Source organism: Myripristis murdjan, chromosome 3 (genome assembly GCF_902150065.1).
Source record: "Myripristis murdjan chromosome 3, fMyrMur1.1, whole genome shotgun sequence".
Classification (NCBI taxonomy): domain Eukaryota; kingdom Metazoa; phylum Chordata; class Actinopteri; order Holocentriformes; family Holocentridae; genus Myripristis; species Myripristis murdjan.
Window position 1 is genome coordinate 30,505,514 of NC_043982.1, and position 25,349 is coordinate 30,530,862.

The window sequence follows — 25,349 nt, forward strand, 5'->3', positions numbered from 1 at the left end:
TGAATACACTTGAATACACAGGCTAATTGTGTTTGCAATCAAATATTAATCACATAGATTGCTGATAAACAAGTACATTTTGCAAAACTTTTCTCCTTGCAATAAACTCGAAATGATGATTATATACAGTATCTCTGGGGATTGGTAGGGTTACCAATCAATGAGTACGTTTACATGCACCCCATATTCCGGTTCGGCTCAATATTCCGGTTAAGGTAACTGCGCCGCGGCAACTGGAATATTCCGTTTACATGTTACTTGGCATGCCCCCGTGTTTCAGCGTATTCCACTCTCTGACGTAATGCGACACTCAGCCGCGGGGGGCAGCAGTACGCGTTTGAGCGTCTGGTCTGCCGGAAAAACAGACGAAGAAGTCTTCTTCCTCGTCGTCTTCTTTTTCTTCTTCTTCTGTCGCTATTTCTATGTTTTCTCCCATCGATATCCTCCGTGATATTTAAGTCTTTCATTAGCTGAAGGTGGACTGCAGTCTCCTGGCTCTTGCTGCTGTTCGCCCTGCCATTTCCCCGCTTGCAGGTAACCATAGCAACAAAGACGCCACAGAATTCCTTGTGAGTCGAGCATGCGCAGTCGTGACTGAATATTCCGGTTCGGGGAGTTTTCCGACTAAGGTGTTTACATGCCCCAATATTCCGGTTGGAACAGGAATATTCCAGGGGGCTTATTCGGAATTCTCTCCAACCGGAATATGACCTTAATCGGGTTCGGTGCGTGTTTACATGACACGTGCGCAACCGGAATATTGCGAATATTCCGGTTAATACAGGAATAAGGTGTGCATGTAAACGTGCTCAATGATTCATTCACCAGAAGCCCTCTGAGATTTCTGGTTTTCAAAATTGACCTTCTGGCCTGTACTCTGCTTTGAACCCAGATCTCTCACTTTGAATTTCAAAACACTCCCAATCTTCAAAAACATACAGTAGTCCTTCCTCTACACATTTTCAACTGCTCAACAATGAAAGAAGGTGCTATCTCAACTCTGATTAGTTAGCTTCCCCGTATTTATTAGCCAAACGGAGGCATGCTAGTGCATGCCAAGGCCAGTTGCATTCCCATTGTCACTTCCAATCTTGGATTGCGCCTCAGTGGGGCTATGTCAGGGCCAGTTTCTAGGTGGTAATGGCCTACCAAACACCCATGGGTCAGACATGGCAAACCGAGGTCTGAGATGGAGTTAAGGGTCATGGGGGGTGATAGGTGCAGTTGCAGCAGCTTGGTTTTGTAGCAGAAGAATAATGGAGAAAAGAAAACTGGAGAACAACATGGACATTAGGGCTCTGCTCACTATCTGGGCAAAGGATAATGTCCAATGTCAAATCAATGGTGTTTGCTGAATTGGGGACGTAATGCAATATATAGTGAGAGAGCTGGAAGTAGTGGGGATCCAGCGCACAATGGGACAGGTCTGCAAGAAACTGAATAAACTGAGGTCTGAGTATGCTTCCTATTTCCCACTTGTGTGCATGGATGGGATGTGTGACGTTTACTCCAAGGCGACATGTGATGGGCGAGTTAGTGCGGTGACTGTGGGGTTATGGGCACAACAGCGGAAATCCGAATGGTTTTTGTTCTCATGGCTTGGGGCCAAGGGCCATTAACACCATCTGGCTCAAAGAAAGCTCTAGCTCGCAGTGGTAGGACAGTGGAAAGATGACTATTGTGACTTTCCGTGTGTAAATTACAGGTCAGGGTAATCTGTGCCAGAGACCTATGCCTTGTTGCAATACCCCTTTAAGTAAAACAAAGTGTGGAATGAGGTTTGGGCATGCAAGGCTTAATGCTATCATTTGTTATTCTGCAAACTACACTAATGGGAAATCTCTTTTAATTGTTGTATAACAGATGTGATTGTGGCAATCAGAAAACTGGTGGTATACAATGAGATTAATTAGATTACAATGGAATCAAATGCTAAATATTAACCAAAGTGAAATTAAATCTGTACAAATAATAGACAATAGCAACAAAAAATACAATCTTTATTCACTTTTAAAAACTGTTTACAACATGCTTCAAAATAAAATTCAGTTAAACAAAATCATAAAACAAGTAAATTCAAGGCAACACAAGATTAAAGGTAAGAAAATATAAAACAGTGAGAGTTAAAAGGAAATAAATAATAGGCTAGAGACATCACCAAAAAGCAATTCCTCATAAAATAGAAGAAAAAGAAGTGATTTGAAAGATGACACTGAGTCTGCTAGACCGAGCTCTTCAGGCAGGTTATTCAAAAGCCTCAGGGCCCTATTGGCAAAATCTTGGTCATCCAAAGTCTAAAGCCTGGATTTTGAAACGGTCAGTGTGATCCTGCCTCCCTGGATCTGAGGCTGCACACTGACTCACAGGAGATCAACATATCTGCAATATAGCCGTGGGACGCACTTAACTGTATTTTAAAGGTGATCAAAAAATCTTAAAATCAATTCTAGACCTCACTAGTAATCAGCATAGAGACGCCAGAATTGGAGTGATGTGATTTCGCCTGTTAGGACCGGCTGAAATTCTAGCTGCTGCATCTTTAACAAGCGGGGACGTGAAAGAGACATTTATTGCCAGCACAAAAAACAATTGCAGGAGATGTGAAGAAGTAAAGGCACAAATGACTTTCCCCATATCAGTCAATGACAAAACTGGCAGAAAACAATGTGCTATTTGGGAGAGGGCAAAGTGATATCTGAAATTCAAGTCCATATATTATTTTGATCCAAAACCACAGTTCGCTGTCTTGGAAGGTATCAGTACAGTGAACCTGTCAGGTAGTTGCAGGGGACCCAAGTGGTTTGAGAGAATGGCTCACAACCAGATAACCTGGGTTCAACACAAATTTTGACAAAGCTGTGTTGTGTCCCTGAGCAACATACTGGATCCCTTCCAGCTGGCCTGACCCTGCACTCTGACCCTGCTCTTTGGACAATGGGAAAAAGAGAATTTCGATACAACAACATCAGTAATGTACCCTGTATAGGATAGTGGTCATGCCAAAATTCATTTGAATTATGAAGTAAACTGCTGGGCTGGCTGTAATACTCCTTACAATTTATAAACTGGCTTACAGTAAAATCCTGGAACAACAATTAACTCAGCTTGATGGAGAAACTGTTTTGCATATTACTGGTAATAATAAAAGTTGTTGAGAGCTTGAAAATGTTTTTGTAAGGATTTGTTTGGCCATGGTGAGCTGGACTCAAAACATTTTCTTGTTAAAGAGGTACTACGATTTTTGCTGGGATTAAACACCAACTGGGTGTGGACAGAATTGAATTGAATGCTGTTCATGATTGGCTTTCTTTTCATTTTAGCAGAAATGTATGAAGCAATGCATTATCTAATTAACATGCTCACAAACCATTAACAATAAAGTCTTGGCACTCTAAATTCAAACCTGGACATACATCTAAATATAATGATCAAAGTACAATGCATGACAATTTAAGAACGTGCAGTAGTACAGGGATTGGTGATCGAAGTGGGCGGTGTCCCAACCAATGCATTACAAATATGCCTGGTTTCACTCCATTGAAAAATCCATTCAGTGCTGCAGCTCCTCACCAGCCAGCCTCCCACAGGGCAATGTGCTCTGAAGCTGTGAAAGTACACACACATACACACACACATACACACACACAAACAGATATGTACAACGTGCAAACATGTTGAGCACAAAAGTACTAGAGATAAAATTAAAAATAAAAACAGATAACTATGAAGGGAAAAGTCTGCCGTCATAACTCCCTGGTAATCCTTCAGCATGTTAATAATACACAACATATATTGTATGCTAGTGGAGCATAAAACTGATGCCTTTCCCTGCATGTGCACACCTAAATACAGACATAGAGATAATATTCCTAAGATGCACAGCTCTGCACCTGCCTCAGGCTGTGTGATATCCATTTATAATTTTATTACTGATTAACACAACACAGCAACACAGGCTGGTAATTACTACAGTGGTGTGGTGGTGGTGGTGGTGATGGGGTGCTCATAATCACTCAAATCTATTCATTTCACTCTGAGTTGCTCCAGAGAAATTTGTTTTTTATTTCAAGAGCCTGTGTGAAATATGCATATTTTTGTTGTCTGATGACCTCACAAAGGGCCAGCTTGCCTTTCATCCTACAGCCTTACTATTACACTACTGTTGGTCATGATCTAGTTCTTATTTATGTTTCCCACCTTACACAAAGAGAAACCATGCTAACTACCGAGGTACCAAGATGTATTAAAGTATTACGTTTTAAGCATTACAGTGTCAAGGATTGAAGACGACCTGACCGACAGACCACGGTTTGTGAGGCTACAGTCCTGAGAGTCTGACTGTCAGCTGAGTAACATTAGGGACTACTCTATCCCCTCTCCTTCAAGTACAAGTCTGAATCCTCTCATCTGCAGAAATACTCAGATGACACTGCAGTTGTTGGGTGAGTGGACGGTGGCCAGGAGGAGGAGTGCAGGGGCCTGGTGGATCACTTTGTGAAGTGGTGTCAGAAAAAACAGCTGCAGTTGAACGTGGCCAAGACCAAGAAGATTAGGGTGGATTTCAGGAAGATGAAGGCCCCACTTTCTTCAGTCTGCATCAGTGGGAGTGATGCGGAGATCATCAAGAAAAGCCTCCCACCCCTAAACAATATGTTAGCCAAGCTTAAGAGCACCTTGAGCAACAGACTCGTTCCCCAAAACAAGTCCATTTTTGAGTCTGTTGTGTAAAAAAGCACTACAGGAAGTCATTCCTGCCAGGTGCTATCAGATTGTAATTCATCTGCCTCTGCTAGACCTGCTGCTGACATTGAACTGCGCTGAACTAACTGAACCGCTTGAGGACTAAACATGCTTTTGTTTTTTTTTTCTCTATTTTATTCTTAACTCTCTGCCCTTTACCAATAAGGACTACCGGAATACCTGAATACACCTTAACTGGAATATATGTGGACTGCTTTTAAACTGAGACTGGGACTGTTATCTCTTCATGTATTGTTATACTATTACTATTATTCTATTGTTATTATACTATTATTAGTTGTATACTACCCTATTAGAATTATACCAAGCATAATTATAATTTTGTTCCCTCGAATTTCTTGACTGTCATGACAGAAATGAAAATTATTTTCTCAACCTCTCAAACATATTTTCTTCTTACTGGGTTAGCATGACATTCCTTTAATATAATGTGTCTAATAACTGTCGGTACATTTATTGTCACAATCCTTCGATACAAAGCTGCCTCAGCCCTGGAGAGACATTAGAGTACAGAATGTCTTCTTTAACCACTGATCTCAGAGAGATTTTATCATTCTATTATATGTCTTGTCCGTACATTGGAGTGGGAATTTCTGACAAAACTTATCATGCTGTATCAAATTGCCATTATCATCCATTAAATAAGTAACAGCCAAAATTCCATAGGATCTCCATTCCTCAATGTACACATATTCTCTACTGAGTGATATGTAGCTTTTGTTCCAAACTGGTGTGTTATGTGGTATGAAGTTATGTTGATATATTAATTTCCAACAGAGAAGTACTTGCTGATGGAAAGCAGTAACATTAACAGCCAGCAGTAAAGAACTACAACCAAAATCACGTAGTAAAAAGCCTATTCCACCCATCTTTTGAAAAATCACAACGGGGACAAAAAGAGTGTCTATTCTTAATAAACGGTTTTAGCCATTTCAATTTCAAGAAACCATTTATGATATCAAAATCATATTCCCATTGCTGTATTCATAATTTTGATCCATATCATTCTTCCCTATGTACTGACATTTGTTCCTCCATATAAATTTAAAGTTGGCCTGATTCAGTGCTGTGAGCCACCTGTCTAGAAGCGAATTACACTCGTCTATATTTTTCATTTTATTATCCTTAGAAATAACAGGCCCTGATATTTGACATTCTTCTTAATCTTTACATTAAATAATGTCTGCAGCGGATGATCATGTAAAGCTAACATCTCAGGTTTACAGTATCTAAATTCAGCTGTAGGCCTGAGGCTTTTGAAAACTGGTTAATAGACACTGAAGCAAAGGGAATTTGATTGCATTGCATTTTTTTAAAGTGTCTTCTTCTAACTAACGTATTATTATTTGTCTTCTCATCACATTTAAACCATCATTGTGATTGTGTTTCATATAGATAACATCTCTGCTACCATTATAAATAATAACAGTGAGCAGCCACATCCTTGATGTAGCCAATTCCCCTCTTCATCTTAAGTGCCATAGCCTTGAGCTACAGAACTGATCACTCCATTATACAGCATTTCAATTCCATTTATACATTCCTCTCCAAATCCAAAGTAATGTACAGTTTTCAATATGAAACGATATTCTACAGAATTTTTATAAATGCTCTATAAAAATCTAAACAAGAAATAAATCCACTTTCTTGAATCATATAGCTATAATCTAGTAAATCTAATACAAGTCTCATGTTATTATGAACTGACCTTCCTTTAATAAAACCTGATTCTCACTAATTGTGGCTGAAATTCCTTTCCTCAGCCGCCTCGCAGCAATAGCAACAGAAAATGTTTTATAATGATTAAACAGGGTGATTAAACCCTGTTTTATACTTGACATCAGCTCTTTCTTCTCTATACACCCTCTTTAAAGCTTTGAATAATAAATCTCTTACATCTTTATGAAAAATGATAAAAATGATCTCGGAGTCGTCTTTCAAGATAAAGATCATCTAACTTGACTTTGTAACTCCACCGACCTACTTTTTTCTTGATTGTTCAGTTCAGATTTACATAGCGCTGATTTATTTCCTGTTACTTTGATATTCTCTTAATGTCCCTGCTGAAGTTTATGGTAAAGACTCTTACTTTGAATTTAACAAATTCCCATTTACCATTGCTACTTTGAATGAATTCATTATTTACGATATCCCTTATTACTGCATTTCTCTGATCTGAGTGCAATAGAAATCATTCTGTAACAGTCTGGTGTTAACTTGCCAATATCCTTTATTTAGAGATTGTAGTTTGAGAAACATATTTCAGAATCTCATCACTCACCAATCGATAGTGAATTCTGGATCTCCCAATGACCCATCAATATTTTTTTTCCACCATCTCACTGTCAGAAGAACATGATCTCACCTGCCATCTCCAATTCGATGGATCCATAAGGACCCCGGAAGAATGTTGGTTTTCATTTGTTCAGTTTGGGGCCACAGCCTTTTCTTTGTTTCTCAGCTCTTCCATGGTGGCACTTCAGCAAAACAAAAGCTTTTATCCTTGCAAACTGGAGGGTCTTTGCCCCATTGCAAGATCTCTTGCTTCCCAGAATGATGACATATCTGTTCTTACTGTCCAGCTTTCTACTAAGTCTTTGCACAATGTAAACCATGTCTTCCATCGTTGACTCCATATCAGGGACACTGATGCCGAGGATTTAGTTGACTTGCGTTCTGATGTCTTTTTTCCATTCCAAGACTTTGATCCAGAGACACCACCTCATTCTGCATCTTTCTCGTTCTGTAACTCTCTTTAAGTTTGCTGTTCTTTTTGCATATTTGTTCATTTTATTTCTCCAGGTTTCTTTTTGTATTCTTTCACCTGTTCTGTGTTGAAATGGACTGCCTTCCTTAAGCTTGCAATCATGGCGGTGCTTTGTTTTGTCTGCTTGCTGAAGTCTGCCAGCTGCTCATCCACTCTATTTTCAAGGCTTAGTGTAGCCTCCAATTTGGTTTTAATAGAGACTTCAACACTTCCCCCATCATCTGTTGACTTAAACTTCTTTTCCACAGGCTTCTTGCTTGGCATTGGCAATGCAGAGTTGTCTCCGTGCTTTAGCAGTGTTATGTCCATTGCATAGTCATGCTCCACTTCTCGATCACCTTCTTTTCTTGTGACATTAGGCGAATCTTTCTGTCCTTTGAGGTTCAGTTTTAATTTGGCAGGTTAAAGGTCCATCTCAACACTTTACAGTGGAAAATCATCAACTTCAGACTCAACTTTCTGACCAGTTTTCACAGGCTCCAGAAAATGCTACAGCTCAACCTGACATCTTGTGGCCCCAACCAGCCTTTCTGCATGACTGTAAGGATTTTCTGTCAGCTACAGAAAAAACCTTTTCCAATATTGACAAAAACTCTCATAGCAACATAGAGTTTAACTCACATGTAGGTTCTTCGACAACAATTTGGGGATATACGAGGATATCATATTGCCACAATTAATGCTAATATTCTTACATTATGTGTATGTTATAATGTTTTGCAGTATAAATAACTTCGTAAAATGCCAAATAAAAGGACCTTGTCACTTATCGATGTCATATCAGATTTCGATGCCATGATTTACTAAATTTGAGAGAGTTGGAGTCCACAAGCCTCCGTAGCAGGATGAGTTTCTGCTGTTCTCTGCATTCTGTCTTGTAACCGTTAGATGCCACTAAATCCTACACATTGTTCTTTTAAGAGCTTTTCAAAAAGCAGACATTAAAATGTCATCCTTGCCCCACTGACTGCATGATCAATAGGAGACTGCAGACCAGCCACTTTAACACACAAAAAAGGCAAACATCTACCACCATCTTATTCCTCACAATCAATGTAAGTGGTATGTGTGTGTGTCTAAACACCACAAGCTTTTGTGGGGCTGACATATATTGATCCCTGAAAGGCTCTTGATGGTGAGCAGTGAGTGCCATTGATTTTGAAAGAGTGCCTTATTTAAATGCGTGAGCAGTGCCACACTGAGAATTAAATGCTGTGTTCAGATCATTAACGGACACATCGGATTAACATTTAACACTTCGCCCTATGTTGATTGTCACTGACGGAGGCTTTACAAAGAGTACATTAGCGCTAATCATCTAGACAGCTTGAGCACAGCAGATGGAAGGAATGACAACAATAACTCTAAGGGCGCCAGATTATATAAGAGAATGGGTGTTAGGAAAACTGGTCACTTTGATAACAAAAAAAAAAAAAGAAAAAATATTTTAAATAGGACTTTAAAAAACACCCAACCTAGTGTCCAGTTAGAGCAACCAAATGGGCCTACATTTTTCTACAGAAGACAAATTAACCAACAACAGACAGAAACCAATGAGCACAGTGCCCAAAAACTGGGGTTAATAATTAATTGAGGAGTTGTGAGAAAATCATTAAGAACTGGCTCATAGAAAAAGATAGGGTTTTAAATATGCAATTGATGATCTATGGCAGTGGGTAGCAACTTATTCCAGCTAATAAAAGTGATTTTCATCTTTGTGAGTCATAAAAACACCTACATTGCTCACTGTGTAAAACTGTAATTGTCTTCCCAGGTATTTGCCAGTGTGAGTTTTTGTCATACATATAAAAATGTGTTCAAAATCCACTGGCAGGTCAGTGGAGCTGTTTTGGATTCTGGTCTTGACCTTCATCACATAAGGGACTCCCTTACACTTGTCAATCCAGGTCTACAAAATAAAACTGTTCCTTTGCCCCACCAACTCTTTCATCCCATCTTTCCCAGAGGAGCCTCACCATACTGGCAGATGTATCGGTTTCGTGTTTTACAGCGCTGGTCGTTCCAGTTAAAGGCACTCGATGCCTGCAGCTCTACACAGTTCCCAAAGCTAGGCAGAGACAAAGAAACAGAAGTGAGTGAGTGAGGAGAGTGAGATGGACAGATGATAGATAACTAGGTAAATATGCAAGAAAGAAAAGAGACAGAGAGACACCTTGTGGTCAATGTGAGGATTACAGACTAGCCTTCAACTTCACTACGTCTGCCTGGCTTAATAATAGTATAATTTATATATTTATGAATCATGTAATTTGAATATGTCAGCTTATATTTTCCTTTAGTGCTGGATTTCATTTCAGGTGTAAAATAGTAAAAAAGACACATGACACATGACCATTCATTACCACTGAGCCACAGTAGTCTCTTGCAAATAAGCAGAACCTTGCACAAGTTGCAAATACTTAGGCAGATGCATCTTACATACATCAGGGAAAATGTGTCACATATAGAGAAAAAAAATGCAGTTCTACTTGACTGCCTGGGGTAAAAATTGAGGATGTTTCCCAGCACTTAGTTGACAGAGATATTGTATGAGTTTATATCCACTGTGTCTATGTATACTACAGTACAGCTTAATGTGTGTTAGCTGTTGAGTAGAGGGAGAAGAGACGCCATACCCGTGGTTGTCAGGCTGTCCAAAGGCGAAGCTGCTGAAGGCTGGGATCTCTCCTGTGTCCCAGCGAAATGAATCCTTTGGAGGTTTATATGTTAGACCTGTGGACAGAAAATATTGCTCTCACTCTCTCTCTCATGCTCATGTTATGTTTGTTATAATTACATGAGATGTTTTACAGAAGAGTATCCCTGCTACTTCCATATTACCTAGTAATTCTGGGCAAAAGAGTGGAAGAGTGTCCATTTACTGTAAGTAAAAATATACTCTAGGACACAGCAAGACAGTTCTTCATCCTAGGGACCTGAGTTCAAGCCCACACATTCTCCCTGTTGAAGTGCCCTTGAGCAAGCTGCTAATTCCCTACCAGTTCCAGGGCGGTGTTTTGGCTCTGTAGCTGAACCTTTGCTCTAGTTCAGTGGTTAGCCTATTAGGCTGTCTGCACCAACACCATGTAAAAATTACATTATTGACACTGTCTGTGCTTTCGTGGAGGGAGGCGAAAAGAGAAATTCGCTTGTGGGATAATGAATACACCACATCACACGTTACCTTGAATAAAATGTGTGTTGTAGAGTGGTACATGAGAAAATGTTTGAGTACGTATCCTGGTTTCATGGTTATACATGTATCTGGAGACAAATGACAGAGATAGAAGACTGTACCGATCCAGAAGTTGCGTGTCTCAAAGTCAGAGTTGGTGACCTCATTGTTCGTCTCCAGGTGGCTAAGGAAAAAGGCCAGAATGTCCTGAACCTTCTGGTTGTGGATCTGAGCGAGAATACCCCCTCTCTCCTGGTGGTTCAAACAAAGCAAATACCCTGCTGAAAGCACAAACACACTCTTTATACTGTAAACACACTCACAGAAAACTCTACAGACACAAAGTGAGAAACACAATGCACTGTTGCTGCAGAGCCTCTCACTGTCTCAGTGGGCAGCACACACCTGTCTCTCACCTGGCAGCGACTCTTGGCTCCATAGTAGGTGTCAGCCTCTGAAGACACCATGAAGCACTCGCCGTCTATCCAGACATCACAGCTGTGGAAGGGAAACCTCAGCTTCTCTGTTGGAACACCGACAGCCAGCACACGGTGAGGCTCAAAGCGGGTGAAAACAGAAATAATGGAACCGAACATCCATCTTGGCTCAAGCTCATAGTACAGACTTGAATCAAATGTTGTTGTTTTTTTCCTTTTAGCTGAGAACAACAGTTAGATATATTTGGATTGCTGGTCAAACAATCAAATTCAACTTGGCTATAGGAAACCATCACAAATTGTTACTATATCTGGATGAAAATTTGTAGAAACAAGCTTTACAAGTTTCATCACCCATTTATAATACATAACAAGAAAGCGTCTGCTGCTTATTCTTTCATTTGAATGATGATAGCAACATATCAGCAGACATGGCAGCTCTAAAGACAAATACTCGTAAGTTTGTGTGTGTGTGTATGTGTGTGTGTGTGTGTGTGTGTGTGAATTCTGCAGCGGACACTTTTTACTGGTTGACATTTACTATTTGGTTTCATTTTTTTGTAGAGGAAAACCACTCTGTGTCTCACAGTGCAAAGTGCTGAGGTACATGAAAACACAAAGATGCACATACACCCATGATAAACCACCGTGCGCTTACCTGCGCACTCAGCACCCCCATAGCCAACATCACACTGGCACGAGCACTCCTCTTCTTTGTATCGACCGTGCACACACTGCACGCTGCACCGTACTGTGGAACAGCAGCTGTTTAGTAAAGTGAACGATGTTTCTCTACTATATTAAGATTTTAAAAGATCTTAGATAGATCCAGTTCAGTGATGCATCTTTACGGCTCTATAACTATAAACAGAATGTCCATGAAAGTCAGCGTTGCTCAATACATACAGCATTTTGATACATAAGCACACAATGCTGAAGAGTGTTACCCTGGCAGAAGCGGCCGGTGAACCCTTGGTCACACTGACACTTGCAGGTTGAGACATTAAGATGGCCATGCTGACCACAGCTCATACGGCATGGGTTCCTTGGGGTCTCTGAAACAAATACACACACTTACATACAACATATAAAGTGTATACTTATGAGACACTTTGATATTCCCTGACATTTCCCACTGCCTACACCTAAGTTGTTGTTTGTGCTCTATTCAGAATATCTGAATGAGGTGTCCTGGGAAGAACGTGTTTCTGTTATTTTTCTTAACATTAACTGAAAATACCTGCATGACAACATTCGCTGCAAATTGCACAGTTGATGTAAATTTTCCCAAATTTGCTAATCAGCTGTCATCATCAACAGAGCTGATATTTAATCAAATGATAAACAGGACACCGCGGAGCACTCAAAACCTTTCATTTCATATGAATAAAAAAAACCCTGCTCAGACGAGAGGTGGTATTGAACAGCCCAAATATTTTGTAAACACAAATACTATGGTATTTACAGACTGCTCAGCTGTGTGAAATAAGACTATCTTTGCATATAGTAGGAAAGATATGTCATATGTGCAAAAATTCCCTTGAAGTTACAGGAAGACCCTGTACCTCTCTAAAACAGCATCAAATTACCAAACACTGCAGAAATCAAGTTTGTGACAGTATAATCAAGCAGTACATGTATGCTAACAGAAATTTCTCATTTCAAGTTGTAAGTAACACCTTTAAGGATAACTAGAATGAAATACTTTAACTCTGCCGCAAAGACTGAGGGCAAAGGCTGAAACAGTGCTTGTGACTGTAGTCCTTTCCTTTAGAGGCTCAAGGTTGTGAATACTGTTGTCTTACCACACAACCCTCCTACGTGGTCCCACAGTTTAAAGCAGCCAGACATGGAGGAGGTGCAGAGGGAGCAGTACAGCCCTGTCTTATAGGGCACCACCAGATGACCGTTCACCTCCCAATTACCCCTGCAGCAACACAAACACACACTGCAGAGCACAAATTCTGCATAGTAACATTACGCAAAAGGAGAAATCTGGCCTCTCAGATGGGAGAGGGTCTGAAATAGCAGCTCAGGGGCTAAGTCTCCTGGCAGATTAAGGATTTAATGTTAGATTTAATGTGAGACCCTCATGTACATCGGTTTCTTATGATCGTCTCAGCATCAGAATACAAAAACTTAAGTCTGAATGAACTCTTTTAAGGGTTAGGGTTTTCATTTTAATATTGATATTTTCAATAAACTCGTGAGGGCAGGATTGGGGGAAGTGGAGCCTGTCTTTCTAGTGTCAATGAAGACTCAAACCTGAAGACTGCTCATCAAGGGACTGGTGTTGGACATTAGCTTCGGCTATACACACACATGTACAGTACACTGCTTTTGCAACTGTCAGTGTTCTCTGTTCTTGTCCCTTACAAATAAATAAATTAAATAAATAAATAAATACAGGTATTGTGTTTCTTCTATTCTGATTTCATCTGAATTTAACATCCCCGGATTCGGGGAAAAATGCCAGCGCTTTGTCGCTTAATTCTTACCCAGGGGCATACGCACAGACGAAAAGCTCCCAGAGGTCTCCGTCTCTCAGACACAGGTGGCTGGCACAGCCAACATGACTGGAAGTGGCCCAGACCAGCTACACAACAACAGAGGGATTGAGCTACAGTACATCAGGACTTGACTAAAAAATGAAAGTTTTCAAACAGCTCAAGGATTTCAGTCCATATACATATAACCTATACCTGTGTGTAGTGCTGACAGGTGGCGTTCTCTCTACATTTCCCACTCAAGTAGAGATAATCTTGTCCCTCCTCAAACCAGGAGTCAATGACTTCAGAAAATGAGGCGGCGCCATAGGGAGCGAGATGTGTGTTCCAGCCGGTGTGATCAAACGGTGGCGAGTGCTGAGGGGAGGGGTTTGTGTGGCATGAGCCCGCCTTCTCCTTTGCAAGCAAGGCCAGCCTCTCATTCCACTCCTTTGGGTAAAGACATTAATATTAGTCATGACAAACAAATCTCACCAACGTACAAACGTAAGTGTTAAATGTTGTTTCTAAAAGGAACTACACTGGGGTTTTTCACCTCACCGGTCATTTAGGATAAATTGAAAAGCAAAATAGAATATGCCAAAAAAAAAAAAACAGCTTATCAGAAAACAGGTCAGCTTGACTGGGCTGATTTTGCGACATAAAAATGCCACATAAATAAGCGCAACAATTGTAAGAAAACTTCCGACAACTTGGACACTGTCACGTGTTGCTGCCCTCCAAAACATAAAGCGTTCATGTCTGTTTTTCTCAGGATACAGGCCACTGTAAGACATTCAAAATTTTTCTCTTGACCAGCCGATGCTTGCTTTGACAGAAAATGGATTTACAGCTGAAAGAAGAAATCTCCACATCAGCTGATTCTTTAAATTTTGCTCCATCTCTATTTTATATTTCTCACAAGAAAACAAAACGTGCTGAACAGTCTGACCTGCCACCCTCACAAAGACCACCTGGATGTTTCCCCAACTACTGAACCTGCAGGGCCCGAGCCGAGTCACTTTGACAGCATCTCTTTTTTTACCCCCATATATACACTTTTCATTCTTTTTATACACTTTTCCTCTTCCTCAGGATGTGTAAAAGGGTCAAAATGCATTTTGTGCATGAATGCTGTGTGGTTTTTGTGCGTCAGGTGTCTCTAAGTGAACACAACTACTTCCATGAAATGTATGTTTTTTTGCACACTGGCAGGTGGCAAGGCTTTGCACAGTTCTGACGCTGACTCAGGGTCTGACTCGGTCTGACTCAGGGTCAGAACTGAGTCCTTTACTTTGAAGATGAGAAGCTAAAAGCTTACTATGGCATACACGGCTCAGTCACATTGACAAAAACTGCAGCTGTGTACCTTGTTTTCTGAAAATCATTCTCTGACAAAGAGATTTCACCAAGTCATTTGTTTTATCATTTTTTCTTTTTTACTGGCATCACCCTAAGGCTTTTCAAGACACTTCAAATGCCTAATGTTTTATTTTAACAAGTTTTATTGCACTTCTTGTTACATGCTGGCCCTGCACAGTTAAAGCAGAATGAGGCAAGTTTTGTTGTAGGTTTTGGTCACCTTACTCAGTATGTGATAAGATAATAGACACCAAAATCATCCCTGTGTCTCTGGTGGATAGCTCTGCCACTGCACATGCCTTTGCTTTTGTAAATTACAGTGAATAATTGTAGGCAACTAGGACTATCCAGAATATGAAAATAGAAAATTAAAGAAATTGTTAACATTTACATTCTATTGCTTGTAGATTCATAGTTTCTGAACACAAAATCTCAATCCACAACATTAGTGAAGTTCATTATGAATCTACAGTGCAAAAAACTGACTTGAAACTGACTAACTTCACTCACATAACTTCACTCACACTCACTAAACAAAACAAGTTAGGGACCCCGGCATCTCCTTTTTACAGTCCACTCAACAGCAGCATGAGCCACAGACTGATCTGTCTGTCACACAGGGATGATTTTCTTAAGCACTCTCTTGTCATATTCTGAGTAATGGGCAAAACTCCCAAAAAGTCAGTATAGTCCTATAATCTTTTCAGTCATTATCCATGACCAAAAATTTACAAAGACAGAGATCTTTAGGCTAGACTGCAGTCTCCCGAAATCAGACAACTCAGAAGAGGCCATCGGTGAGGACTGTCTCTTTTTCCCACCAGTGGCTACAGACTCTGTGTGTGTGTGTGTGTGTGTGTGTGTGTGTGTGTGTGTGTGTGTGTGAGAGAGAGAGAGAGAGAGAGAGAGAGAGAGAGAGTGTGTGCCCATGCCCAAGGTGGAACGGTCGATACCAGTACTCTGTGAGCAATAAATGCCTCCAAAATCCACGGATACAAATTTCTCTCTCTCTCTCTCTCTCTCTCTCTCTCTCTCTCCCTCTCTCTCTCTCTCACACACACACACACACACACACACACTTTTCTCTCTCTTTTAATGCACAAGCCCAGAGGAGATTAACTGCTAACCAGCACACAGAGTGAAGTCTGCATAGGATTTAGAACCAACTAAGACTAGGCGCTTTATTTTATATCGGTTTCATACGAGCCAGAAAACTGTTCTGATTGTGAGAGAAGTGGAAATCACCAGACCATCATTATTTGAGCCCAGTCTTGTCTTGCAAACATCAAGTGTCAGCAGGATGGCTCTTCAAATCACAAAACACAAGCTGCCACCTGCAGTCACACTAATGGGTTATACCACCATGGTTTGATTTCATCTAAGATTAATGTTAATCAGATTTTAGTAAAACTAGATTTGACATCAGCAAACCTAGATTTAATGATTAATGAAAAGGTTTTGCGTGATTTACTAACAACATTAGTGACTGCTTAACAAAAATCCCCACAAAAAACAACATTCGACAATAGGCATTTTGGTGATGAGAAAAAGGGAAAAGCAAAAGAAAAAAATAGTCCCAGGCAACTCAAATGCTGTTAAATTTGAATTAAAAATTAATCATTTTGTCAATGTTTGATCCTCTGGACAATTTTTTACATCATTGCCTTGTTCTGCTGTTTTAGCAAACACATAGCTTTGCCAAACGTTGTTATGTCTCAGCAGAGGAGCTCAAATTTGTCCTCTTGTGAGAAAATCCTTTGAGCAAGGACGATGGACAAGAAAACAGACAAGATCACTGCCAAGAGGAAGGACAACAGAGGGCGACTTTAAGGGATCAGCAGGAGTGAAGGAGAGGACAGACAATCCCAAATGGAACAAAATATTAAGAAAGGCATTTTCATAAAACTCAGCTGGACTGAATCTGTCCATTTTTCAAATGAACTCCCCCTGTTGTGAAAGTTAAACCTCCCCAACGGTCAGTTCATAGAAATCTGATGTTTAAAAGAAGGCTTAAATTTAATCTTGCTTAGTCTTAACTGTATTTGAACAACATAATATATTGATTAGTCGTGATTCGATCCAGTTTGAAAAATAATCCTTGTTGGTACAAATTAATCCCTGAAGGGAGGAAGAGTAGGGATGGATTCTGGGACATGAAAAGAAGATAGAGATGAAGGTGTCATAGAGGCTATAGAGGAATAATGCACACCTATCAAATTCCCTTTTTTATTTATCTTTCAACCTGTGCCATTACACTTTTTTTCCTGAAAAGAACTTGCAGAGCCTTAACATTCTGGAAAGCATTGTTTACATCAGTTCATGAGTATTTGCAATATGCTGCCCCCATGCTCATACTCTGACAGAATATGTTAGGTAATTAAAAACGGGGACCTGGTTATCTTCGGGTGCACTACAGAGGAATGCAACCTACTTGTAGACTCTAGCAAACATTCTATAACCGATATTAAAGTAGAACTTCTCTTTAAGAACAGTCTATTTGAAAATACGCATTCCCAAATCTGAATCAAGACATGCATCCACAGAGAGGAGGCAAAGATGACCCTTCAAAAGTGACAATAAAGACTGAATACAAGAAAACCTCTTGGGATTGGAGGTCATTCCTCGGAGCAACATTTTTGCATCTTATTTTCTTTCGACGCATGTCTTTTCAGGGGCTGGAGCCTGTTCTAGTATCCACTGTGTAGACGACAGGCAGACAGCTTGGAGGGTTGCCAGTCCCTCCCAGGGCCAACACAGACAGAGCCACTCTCATACTCATGGCCAGTTTAAGGTCTCCAGTCTACCAGCCTTGTATGTCTTTAGAATGTCAAAGGAAGCATGAACAGATGGAAGGCATGCAAACGTAAAAATGCTATTAATTATTATTGTCTTTTATGAATTATCATCATTTGTTTAAGTGTTTAAGCCAAAAGTCAAATGTCAAAAGCAGTCAAATCCCTCCTGGATTTAGTAAATCATGACAAAAGTAGTTGATATCTGAACAGAAAATCAACTAAAAATAAACATTGGTAGCAAAAATTTTGCTCCATATAAGTGCACTGAAAATTCCAGAAGGATTGCAATTCTGTAATTTTGTTTTTGTTGCATCACAGAAGGATCTATTCCAAATTCCAATATTCTAACACCCTGAGGCACAAAAGGACTTCTTGCAAATTAATGCTGTTTGCAAAAGGCAATGATTGTGTGGGTTTTCTCAGGGTGCTCATGCTTCCTTCCACAATCCAAAGACATGTAAGTCAGGTGGACAGGATACTGGCATAAGCAAACTGGTCAATTTGAACGTCCCAGGTTTGAAAAAAGGATATTAGCAGACTATCGCTCTCAGATAGTATCAGCTTGAAAAAGCGATATCAGTATCTCTCTTGTATTATTTTTACTGTGGATATTTAGCAAAGTAGCACTCTTGTGACCTTTTATCTTGTGTCACTTAATGCCACTGTCACATTAGCAACAGAGTAAAACTCAGATGGTCTTTGCTTAAACAAAACATACTTATCTTAGAACAGGCTCGTCTGAAAAACGTAATCTGTTCTGCACCTGCATTTGTATTATGAGTTTTACAAAAATCCATCTGTATCAGAGTTGGTATTGGTCACTATGGGTGCGAAGATATTGGATATCAATTTCAGTATTAAAAAAACAAAACAAAAAAAAAAAAAAAACAGATTGGTGCACTGGTGCTAATATTGCTCTTCAGTCAGATGCAACTAGATTGCTTCAAATACTTTTCTCAAAGATCAAAGAAACAACCGTTTCTTTCATTTTAATAAGGGTCTATCCAGGATGTCCTTGTGCTATAACCAGCAATGGTACATACCATGTGCTCGCAATTTAGATATTGTCTGACAATATCTGCCACATAACATCCAATCTCCTCTCTTTTTTCTGTCCCTCTCCCACTGTGTGTAATCTATTAAAGATGACACACTATAAAAATAACCTCAAAGAAAGACAGGTTTGTTTGATGACTTTGTCTGCACAGTCAAAGTGTGGATGATAGATGTCACAGGCATGACATACATGTGTGCTAAGGGGACAGGATGATCAAGGATCCATACTAAGCCCCCTAGAGTCTATTGTTCAGTCTGCTCTCTGATGTCACCAGCTCGCACTTTGATGCCACCAGGGGGGTAGAAGGTCACCGGGCAATAATTCATCGAAAACATTCCACTTTATAGCGTGTCACGTTGCATCTGTCTAGGAAATTAATGTCTCAGAAAGTGTGCAAGATGTGTTTTAGGTCTTAAGCTCTCATGTCCGCTTTGTAGCAAAGTCAACAACCTAGACATAGCTACGTTTTATTGTTAAGCATGCAGTCCTCAAATGATGCAGCGCTTGTTGTAGTGACACCACAGGTCCGCTCATTTTCAGCGCATCTATGTTAAAAGAAGTATTTGAGCAGCGGGAAGTTCTGCGGAGACTGACACAAAACTCACAAGTGGGAGTCTCCATTTACACATCACACGAAAATACCGAACTTTAATTTCCGGCTATGAAAGCACTGGAAACGACTTCACAATCTGCCTTTGCCTCAAGAGCTCGAAGAAAAAACCTCGAGACAAAAAAGGGAGGAGCATCATTTCTGAGGCTTTCCAAAGTATTGGTATTTTATCTCTTCCTGAAAGGAGAGCCTAAAGGACTATATTATAATCACTTTACCAACACAATCCTACTACAATGCACACTGGCTCATGTGTGAAAAAAAAAATTCTTCAGATTATCACAAACACAGCTAAAGCCTTGAGCTTTTTAATGTTTATCAGCAAAGCTCTTTAATATGCCTCTTCAGCTCGGCAAAGCTTCCTCTGAGGGTTTTCACAGGGAAATTACCTGTAATACCACAGTTGTGAATGCCGAATGATTATCCCCATCCTCTTTTTCTCATTACCGCCTTATCAGCTCAGAGCAGTTCTCTAAGGCTGAAGAGCAGTCTAAGAAAGGGACTGTGAGGATGGCTGGGGCTGTGAGGATGTAATCTATGACAAAATGACAGCATAAAGTGCATTGTGAGTTTCATAATTCACTGCCACCTCTCGGTCATAATCACATGCATGCAAGACAGTGCTGGAGATAAGTACTTTGCGCCAAAGCAATAGATAAAACAGATAGTGAGTGCAGAAACTAGGGTGTGAAGAAGCTGCCAACTGTATCACAGGGTTATAGTGTATACATACCCAACGATGCAAACTGTATTAAACATGCACTGACTGAAAAATTCTTCTAATACCCTTATCCAGCTAAAACAAATCAGATCAGCAGGACGGACTTTATTCTAATAGTCCAAATGTTCAGACAACCTGCAACAGAGGAGAACACATGGTCCACAGTGCTGCAGTAAACTGGATGATTCCTCACTGTTTGGGACCATCAGTGCAACAGAGGAGGATACCCGAGCAAATATATTCAATACCTTTGTTTAGTCACAATCAACCGGACCGAAGCTTGTGCCCTGTGAGTGACAGCTATGTTCATTTTCAGCTAATATTAGCCAGTGAATGTCAGCTAAATAATGCTCACTAGCTAGTGAACATTAGCTAACATCTCGTAACATTTTCTAATGCTAACCATAGCCTTTTCTTAACCTTATGCAGCTACATAGGACAGCTGTAGCCAAAACGTCTATATTGAAGTTTACTTTTCCTAACCTAAACCATAACAACCTTTTCCTAACCATAACCGAGTAGTTTTGGTGGCTGACAGAGCTAATGAAGCAAACGAAAGAGGATAAAGTAGCTGACACGCTAACATTAACTAGCGTTAACAGTCATATCAATGATAGGCCACATATTTTTGGTTCATAAAGGTTGACATTGCATGTGCAGAAATGTAAAACGGCAACATTTTAGTCTAACAAATGAGTTGCAAGTGCAAATGTGTATGTGTGTTGAATTGGCATGCTCTGCCTTAGTCATAGACTATGAAGTGGGGTAGGGAAATTTTTCATGGAGTATGAATTAGATTTTTTTTTTTCTTCCAAGCCTAATGTGTGGGCAGGTGACCTGCTCCCACCACCTGTCTTCTTTGGTTAAAACTCTTTGGTTTCTATTTGCCAATTACCAAAAGATTATTGGGTTCATCCAGTTCTCTGTCTCTCATCTTCTTTACAAAGAGATGAGACAGAAAGAAAGAGATGAGACAGAAAGAAAGAGAGAGAGAGAGAGAGAGAGAGAGAGAGAGAGAGAGAGAGAGAGAGTCTACCAGCACTAAACAGTCCAATTCTGGTTAGCCATGTGGCCGTTGTTGAGCTGCTTTTGAAAAGACAAAAGACGGGCAGATGAGAAGATGCTGACTGATTGTCTGCCAGTGAATATTTTTTATAACGTCTGATAAATGTCTGCGATGTGAACAATTTTATCCTACGTGTAATGGTAAATGCCTCTATACCTCTCAACCAAATGGGCTGCATAGGCTTTCAAACCACTGACACACACAGACACACACACACACACACACAGACACACACACACACACACACACACACACAGACATACAATATAGTATATAATAAAAAATATAATAGGCGTTACAAACCATTTTTTGCATGTTAGCTGCCATGGGTTTGACCCGGCTGCGCAGCCTATTGTGCTGTGTAACAATCTGCAAGTGCTCCTTCACCCCAAGCCCTGGAATAAAAGACAAGCATTTATTTTACCACTACTGGGGTCCCTATGGCAACGGAATGCAAATGCTTGAGAGCTCTGTGTCTGTGTCTGTGTGTGTGTGTGTGTGTGTGTGTGTGTGTGTGTGTGTGAGAGAGAGAGAGAGAGAGAGAGAGAGAGAGAGAGAGAGAGAGAGAGAGAGAGAGAGAGAGAGAGATGAAGGGGTAAGGGTACAGTGTATTTCACCATCTCAGAATTGGCTGTACCTGATAATAAACATGATAATAAAGATAAATAACATAAATTAACATAATTAGATAGTCTAAAAGTTTAATGTGCAGCAAAGAGTAGCCTATTTTAACTAATAGCCTACACAAACAATGTTTTACTGCTCTGGCTATTTGTCAAGATTTGTTCTATACAAATTTATTCGGCAACTATGTTAATTAAAAGGTATTGTGTTAAGTTGATACCACTTAGAAGGAGCATCGACATTTGTTTAAGGTGGTCACTTTCAATAAAAGTAATGTATGGCCTACTTTCAGGACAGCGTATTTGTACCTCTCCCTCTGTTAAACCACTATAATCTTAAATTACGATTAAACGGCGTGTCAGATGAGAAATCCCGCATACAGAATTGTGGATAAACTCAGTTTTAACGCATTTGCCGTTCGGTTTTGGCTGTAGGCTATCTGTTTATCCTGACTGGCACCTGACTCGTCCCCAACTTGATGGTCATTACCGGTGGCAGGTGACTTGGTGTCCGTCCTGTGTGTGATAATCCGGTGCGCGAAGGGAAACACGCCGGTCTCCAGGGACAGACCGAGAAGCAGAGCCAGACACGGGGCCGCCGCCGCACACCTCATGGTGAACTGCTGGAGGAGCTCAGTGACACTGGCCAAGTACTTACGGTGAAGTGTCTCCCTATTGTTCTCCTCGTCCCGGCTGTCAGACCCTGTCCCCCTCTAACACACACCCACCACACACACACTCCTCATCTCCACACATACCAGCTTCGCCCCTGCAGCGCGGGGCGGCGTGGACACTCGGTCCTGCTCCCATAGTAGTCCAAACGGGTCTTTGACTGTCTCTGTGGTCCCTGTCCTGTATTCGTTTCTCCTATATTATGTTGTATAGCCTAATGTTCATATAACCTTTTTTATTGTTAAGCCAAACATTTCCTCAAAGAAAATATATCGGCCATTTGTTGCAACAGCGCCTCTGCGTCCCTATTAAATTTAATGGGCCTGGCACCAGTGGTGGAGAGAGTGCCACAAATTGCTACTCAAGTTGAAGTACTGTTACTTTTCTGATATTTTACTTAAGTGGAAGTACTGTAAAAATGCACTTGAGTAGAAAAAAAAAAATAGCTTATTTACAATGTACTGGGAGTAGAAGTTACTGAGTTCATTTTTCAGAGCAGTGACTGTGTTAGGTGTGAACTGTTTCATGTAGTGGAATGAGAGTGTGAGGTTCAAACTAGATTATTTTAAAGGTGCATTCTGCAAAACCACATTTTTCTAACTGGTCCTTGCTTCAATCGACCATCTGCCGTTTTTCATTTTGCGCCTTTTAATTTGGAAATTTGGAAAGGACAAAAAGTAGAACCAACAAAATAGAACCAGATTCCTCAAATACTCAAGAAAGTACAAGAACATGAACAGCTACTCAATTATGCTAACATGAGTAAATGTAATTAGTTAGTTCCACTTCTGCTTGGCACACAGACAGAAAATCCCACCCAGTTCCCCATTAAATAGCTACTGACAAAATTATGTCATGATTTGACCACATGCAACACAAGTACTCTGAAAATACAGAAGCAAGTTGCATTACACTGATCATTAAATGTACTGGCATGGTTTTATATGGAAGGACTTACATGTTTGTTACTTCACACATTTTCCCCTTTTTTCCTTCTCAGTTCAAATCCAAATTTGCACAAAGAACACCAGTGTCCAAATCTGTTTAACAGCTCGCACTTAGTGAGATGTTTATTTCCCTCTGCTTACATGTGTATTTGGCAGAGGTACATGAGTAAGGTAATATTTATTAATATTTTGTCACGGCTTGGAAATGCCCTGAAAAATGCAATTGAAAAACATCCATAAACCTTGGAGTCAGAATCTAGTTTTGACAGAATATCAATGTTGAAGTGATTAATACACCCACCAGCTCACATGTTGTTCACAGTTTTCTTTTCTTTTCCTATAAATTTGTAAATATTGCACAAAGAGATTGGTTTAGGCCTACTGTAAGGAGGATTCAATATAGTATCAGAAAGTCCACATGTGGGTGGTATAACTATCAAGGCTCTGTTACTGCAAAAATATAACTTTGTAAATTCGCTTTAATCAGGAAAAACTCTGGTTTGAGCCAGACAACATAACCTGTTTCTGTATCTTAAATGTGATACTGTTTAATTGTTTAACTTTCTTCTTTTAGAAAATAAAAAAGAGAACTCATTGAAAATTGCACCTTGTATACAGAAACAACACGTTTTATATTTCACTTTTCTTGATGGAAATAAATCAAGCTCAGTTTTCATCACAGAAAATCCAGTGAACTAGAATGAAACTAAAGTAGCATAAGTGAATGCCATACCACAGTTTGGGACTGACAGTTTTTTCAAAATTTATGCATTGATACAGAGAGCACACATTATAGAGTTTTTGATTAACCAGCAGACATGCAGGACAAGGGCTGTCCAGACACTATTCTCCAGTCAGTAAGCTCGGTTATTACAAGGCTATTCTACAGCAGGTGACTGGTGAGGTAGTAATGCCAGCCACTCACCAATAACAAAAGGTTGTTTAGTTAATCATCTCAATCATCACTTCCTGAGCATTACTGCAGGGGAAGAGTTGATCCTGGTGTATGGTTGGTCATAAGTGGTCATCATTGTCAGTGAGGGGGAGTGTGTTTGGAGGTACTGTGGTTCATCATGACAATTAATGATTAAAGAGGAACATTTATACAGGGTCTGTGAATGGGCTGCGCTGAAAGTAGGAGACAGCTTTGAGCAAAGTTCATTTGAGATATTAACTCAGACAGTGGTTACAAACTGCAGAAAACAATACTGTGTAAAGCAAATAGTAGAAAAGAAACAATTTAATTATACTTTAAGTGCAGCATGAGTGTGGAAAAGCATAGTTGCTGTTTTCTGGCAGCTTTTTCAGACTTATTCAGAGTTTTGTAGTCCTGGTTTGGGAAGCATGAATCATGACAGCTCATCATTTGATGATTCAGTCTCTGGACTTGGCTACAGCAGCAGAACTGAGTGAAACAGTCGTCATCAAATCCCCTAGAATATTTTGAGAAAATTTCCATTAAAAGTCGATGTTGTTGTCTCTAATGGCGCACAATGATGCACAATGTTGTAGTGACTTTCTTAGGTACACCTCTAACAGCCCAGGAGTCCTCATTTCTTTCAGTCAACAGGTTTTAGATATTTTTCTTTCTTTACTAGTCTAAAAGCATTTTGCCAGAAGAATCCTGTCCTCCCAGTTATTTCCTATATCCTTGATGTTGCTGCAGGAGTCAGGGACTGTCTGACCCTGCAGGGCCAAGTGAAAGCTCCTGTGAAGAGCTGTGTGCATCCGTGGGTCATTGTCAAACTAGCAACTCTTTTTGGTGAATGTTGGGAACCAGCTCAAGAGTGGTTCATGCACATCATCACATCATTTAACAGATTCTGACAAGTTTAAATCAGCCTCATTAAGCTCATTTTCTGAATTGCAT

The 25,349-nt window shown here is 40.1% G+C and overlaps 1 protein-coding gene across 1 annotated transcript; it reads right to left on the reverse strand.

Annotated features, from left to right (window-relative positions):
• Nucleotides 1-2,032: 2,032 nt before the first annotated feature.
• Nucleotides 2,033-22,474, reverse strand: LOC115357227 (C-type lectin domain family 18 member A-like). The gene is made up of 12 exons (XM_030048645.1): nucleotides 22,321-22,474; nucleotides 21,541-21,632; nucleotides 13,843-14,076; nucleotides 13,639-13,736; nucleotides 12,946-13,067; nucleotides 12,088-12,195; nucleotides 11,799-11,891; nucleotides 11,120-11,226; nucleotides 10,826-10,955; nucleotides 10,165-10,261; nucleotides 9,505-9,596; nucleotides 2,033-3,604 (listed from the first exon to the last, which is right to left on the reverse strand). Exons 1-12 carry the CDS (start codon nucleotides 22,472-22,474, stop codon nucleotides 3,567-3,569), a joined length of 1,365 nt encoding a protein of 454 aa, XP_029904505.1. The 3' UTR covers nucleotides 2,033-3,566.
• Between the last annotated feature and the right edge of the window lie 2,875 nt (nucleotides 22,475-25,349).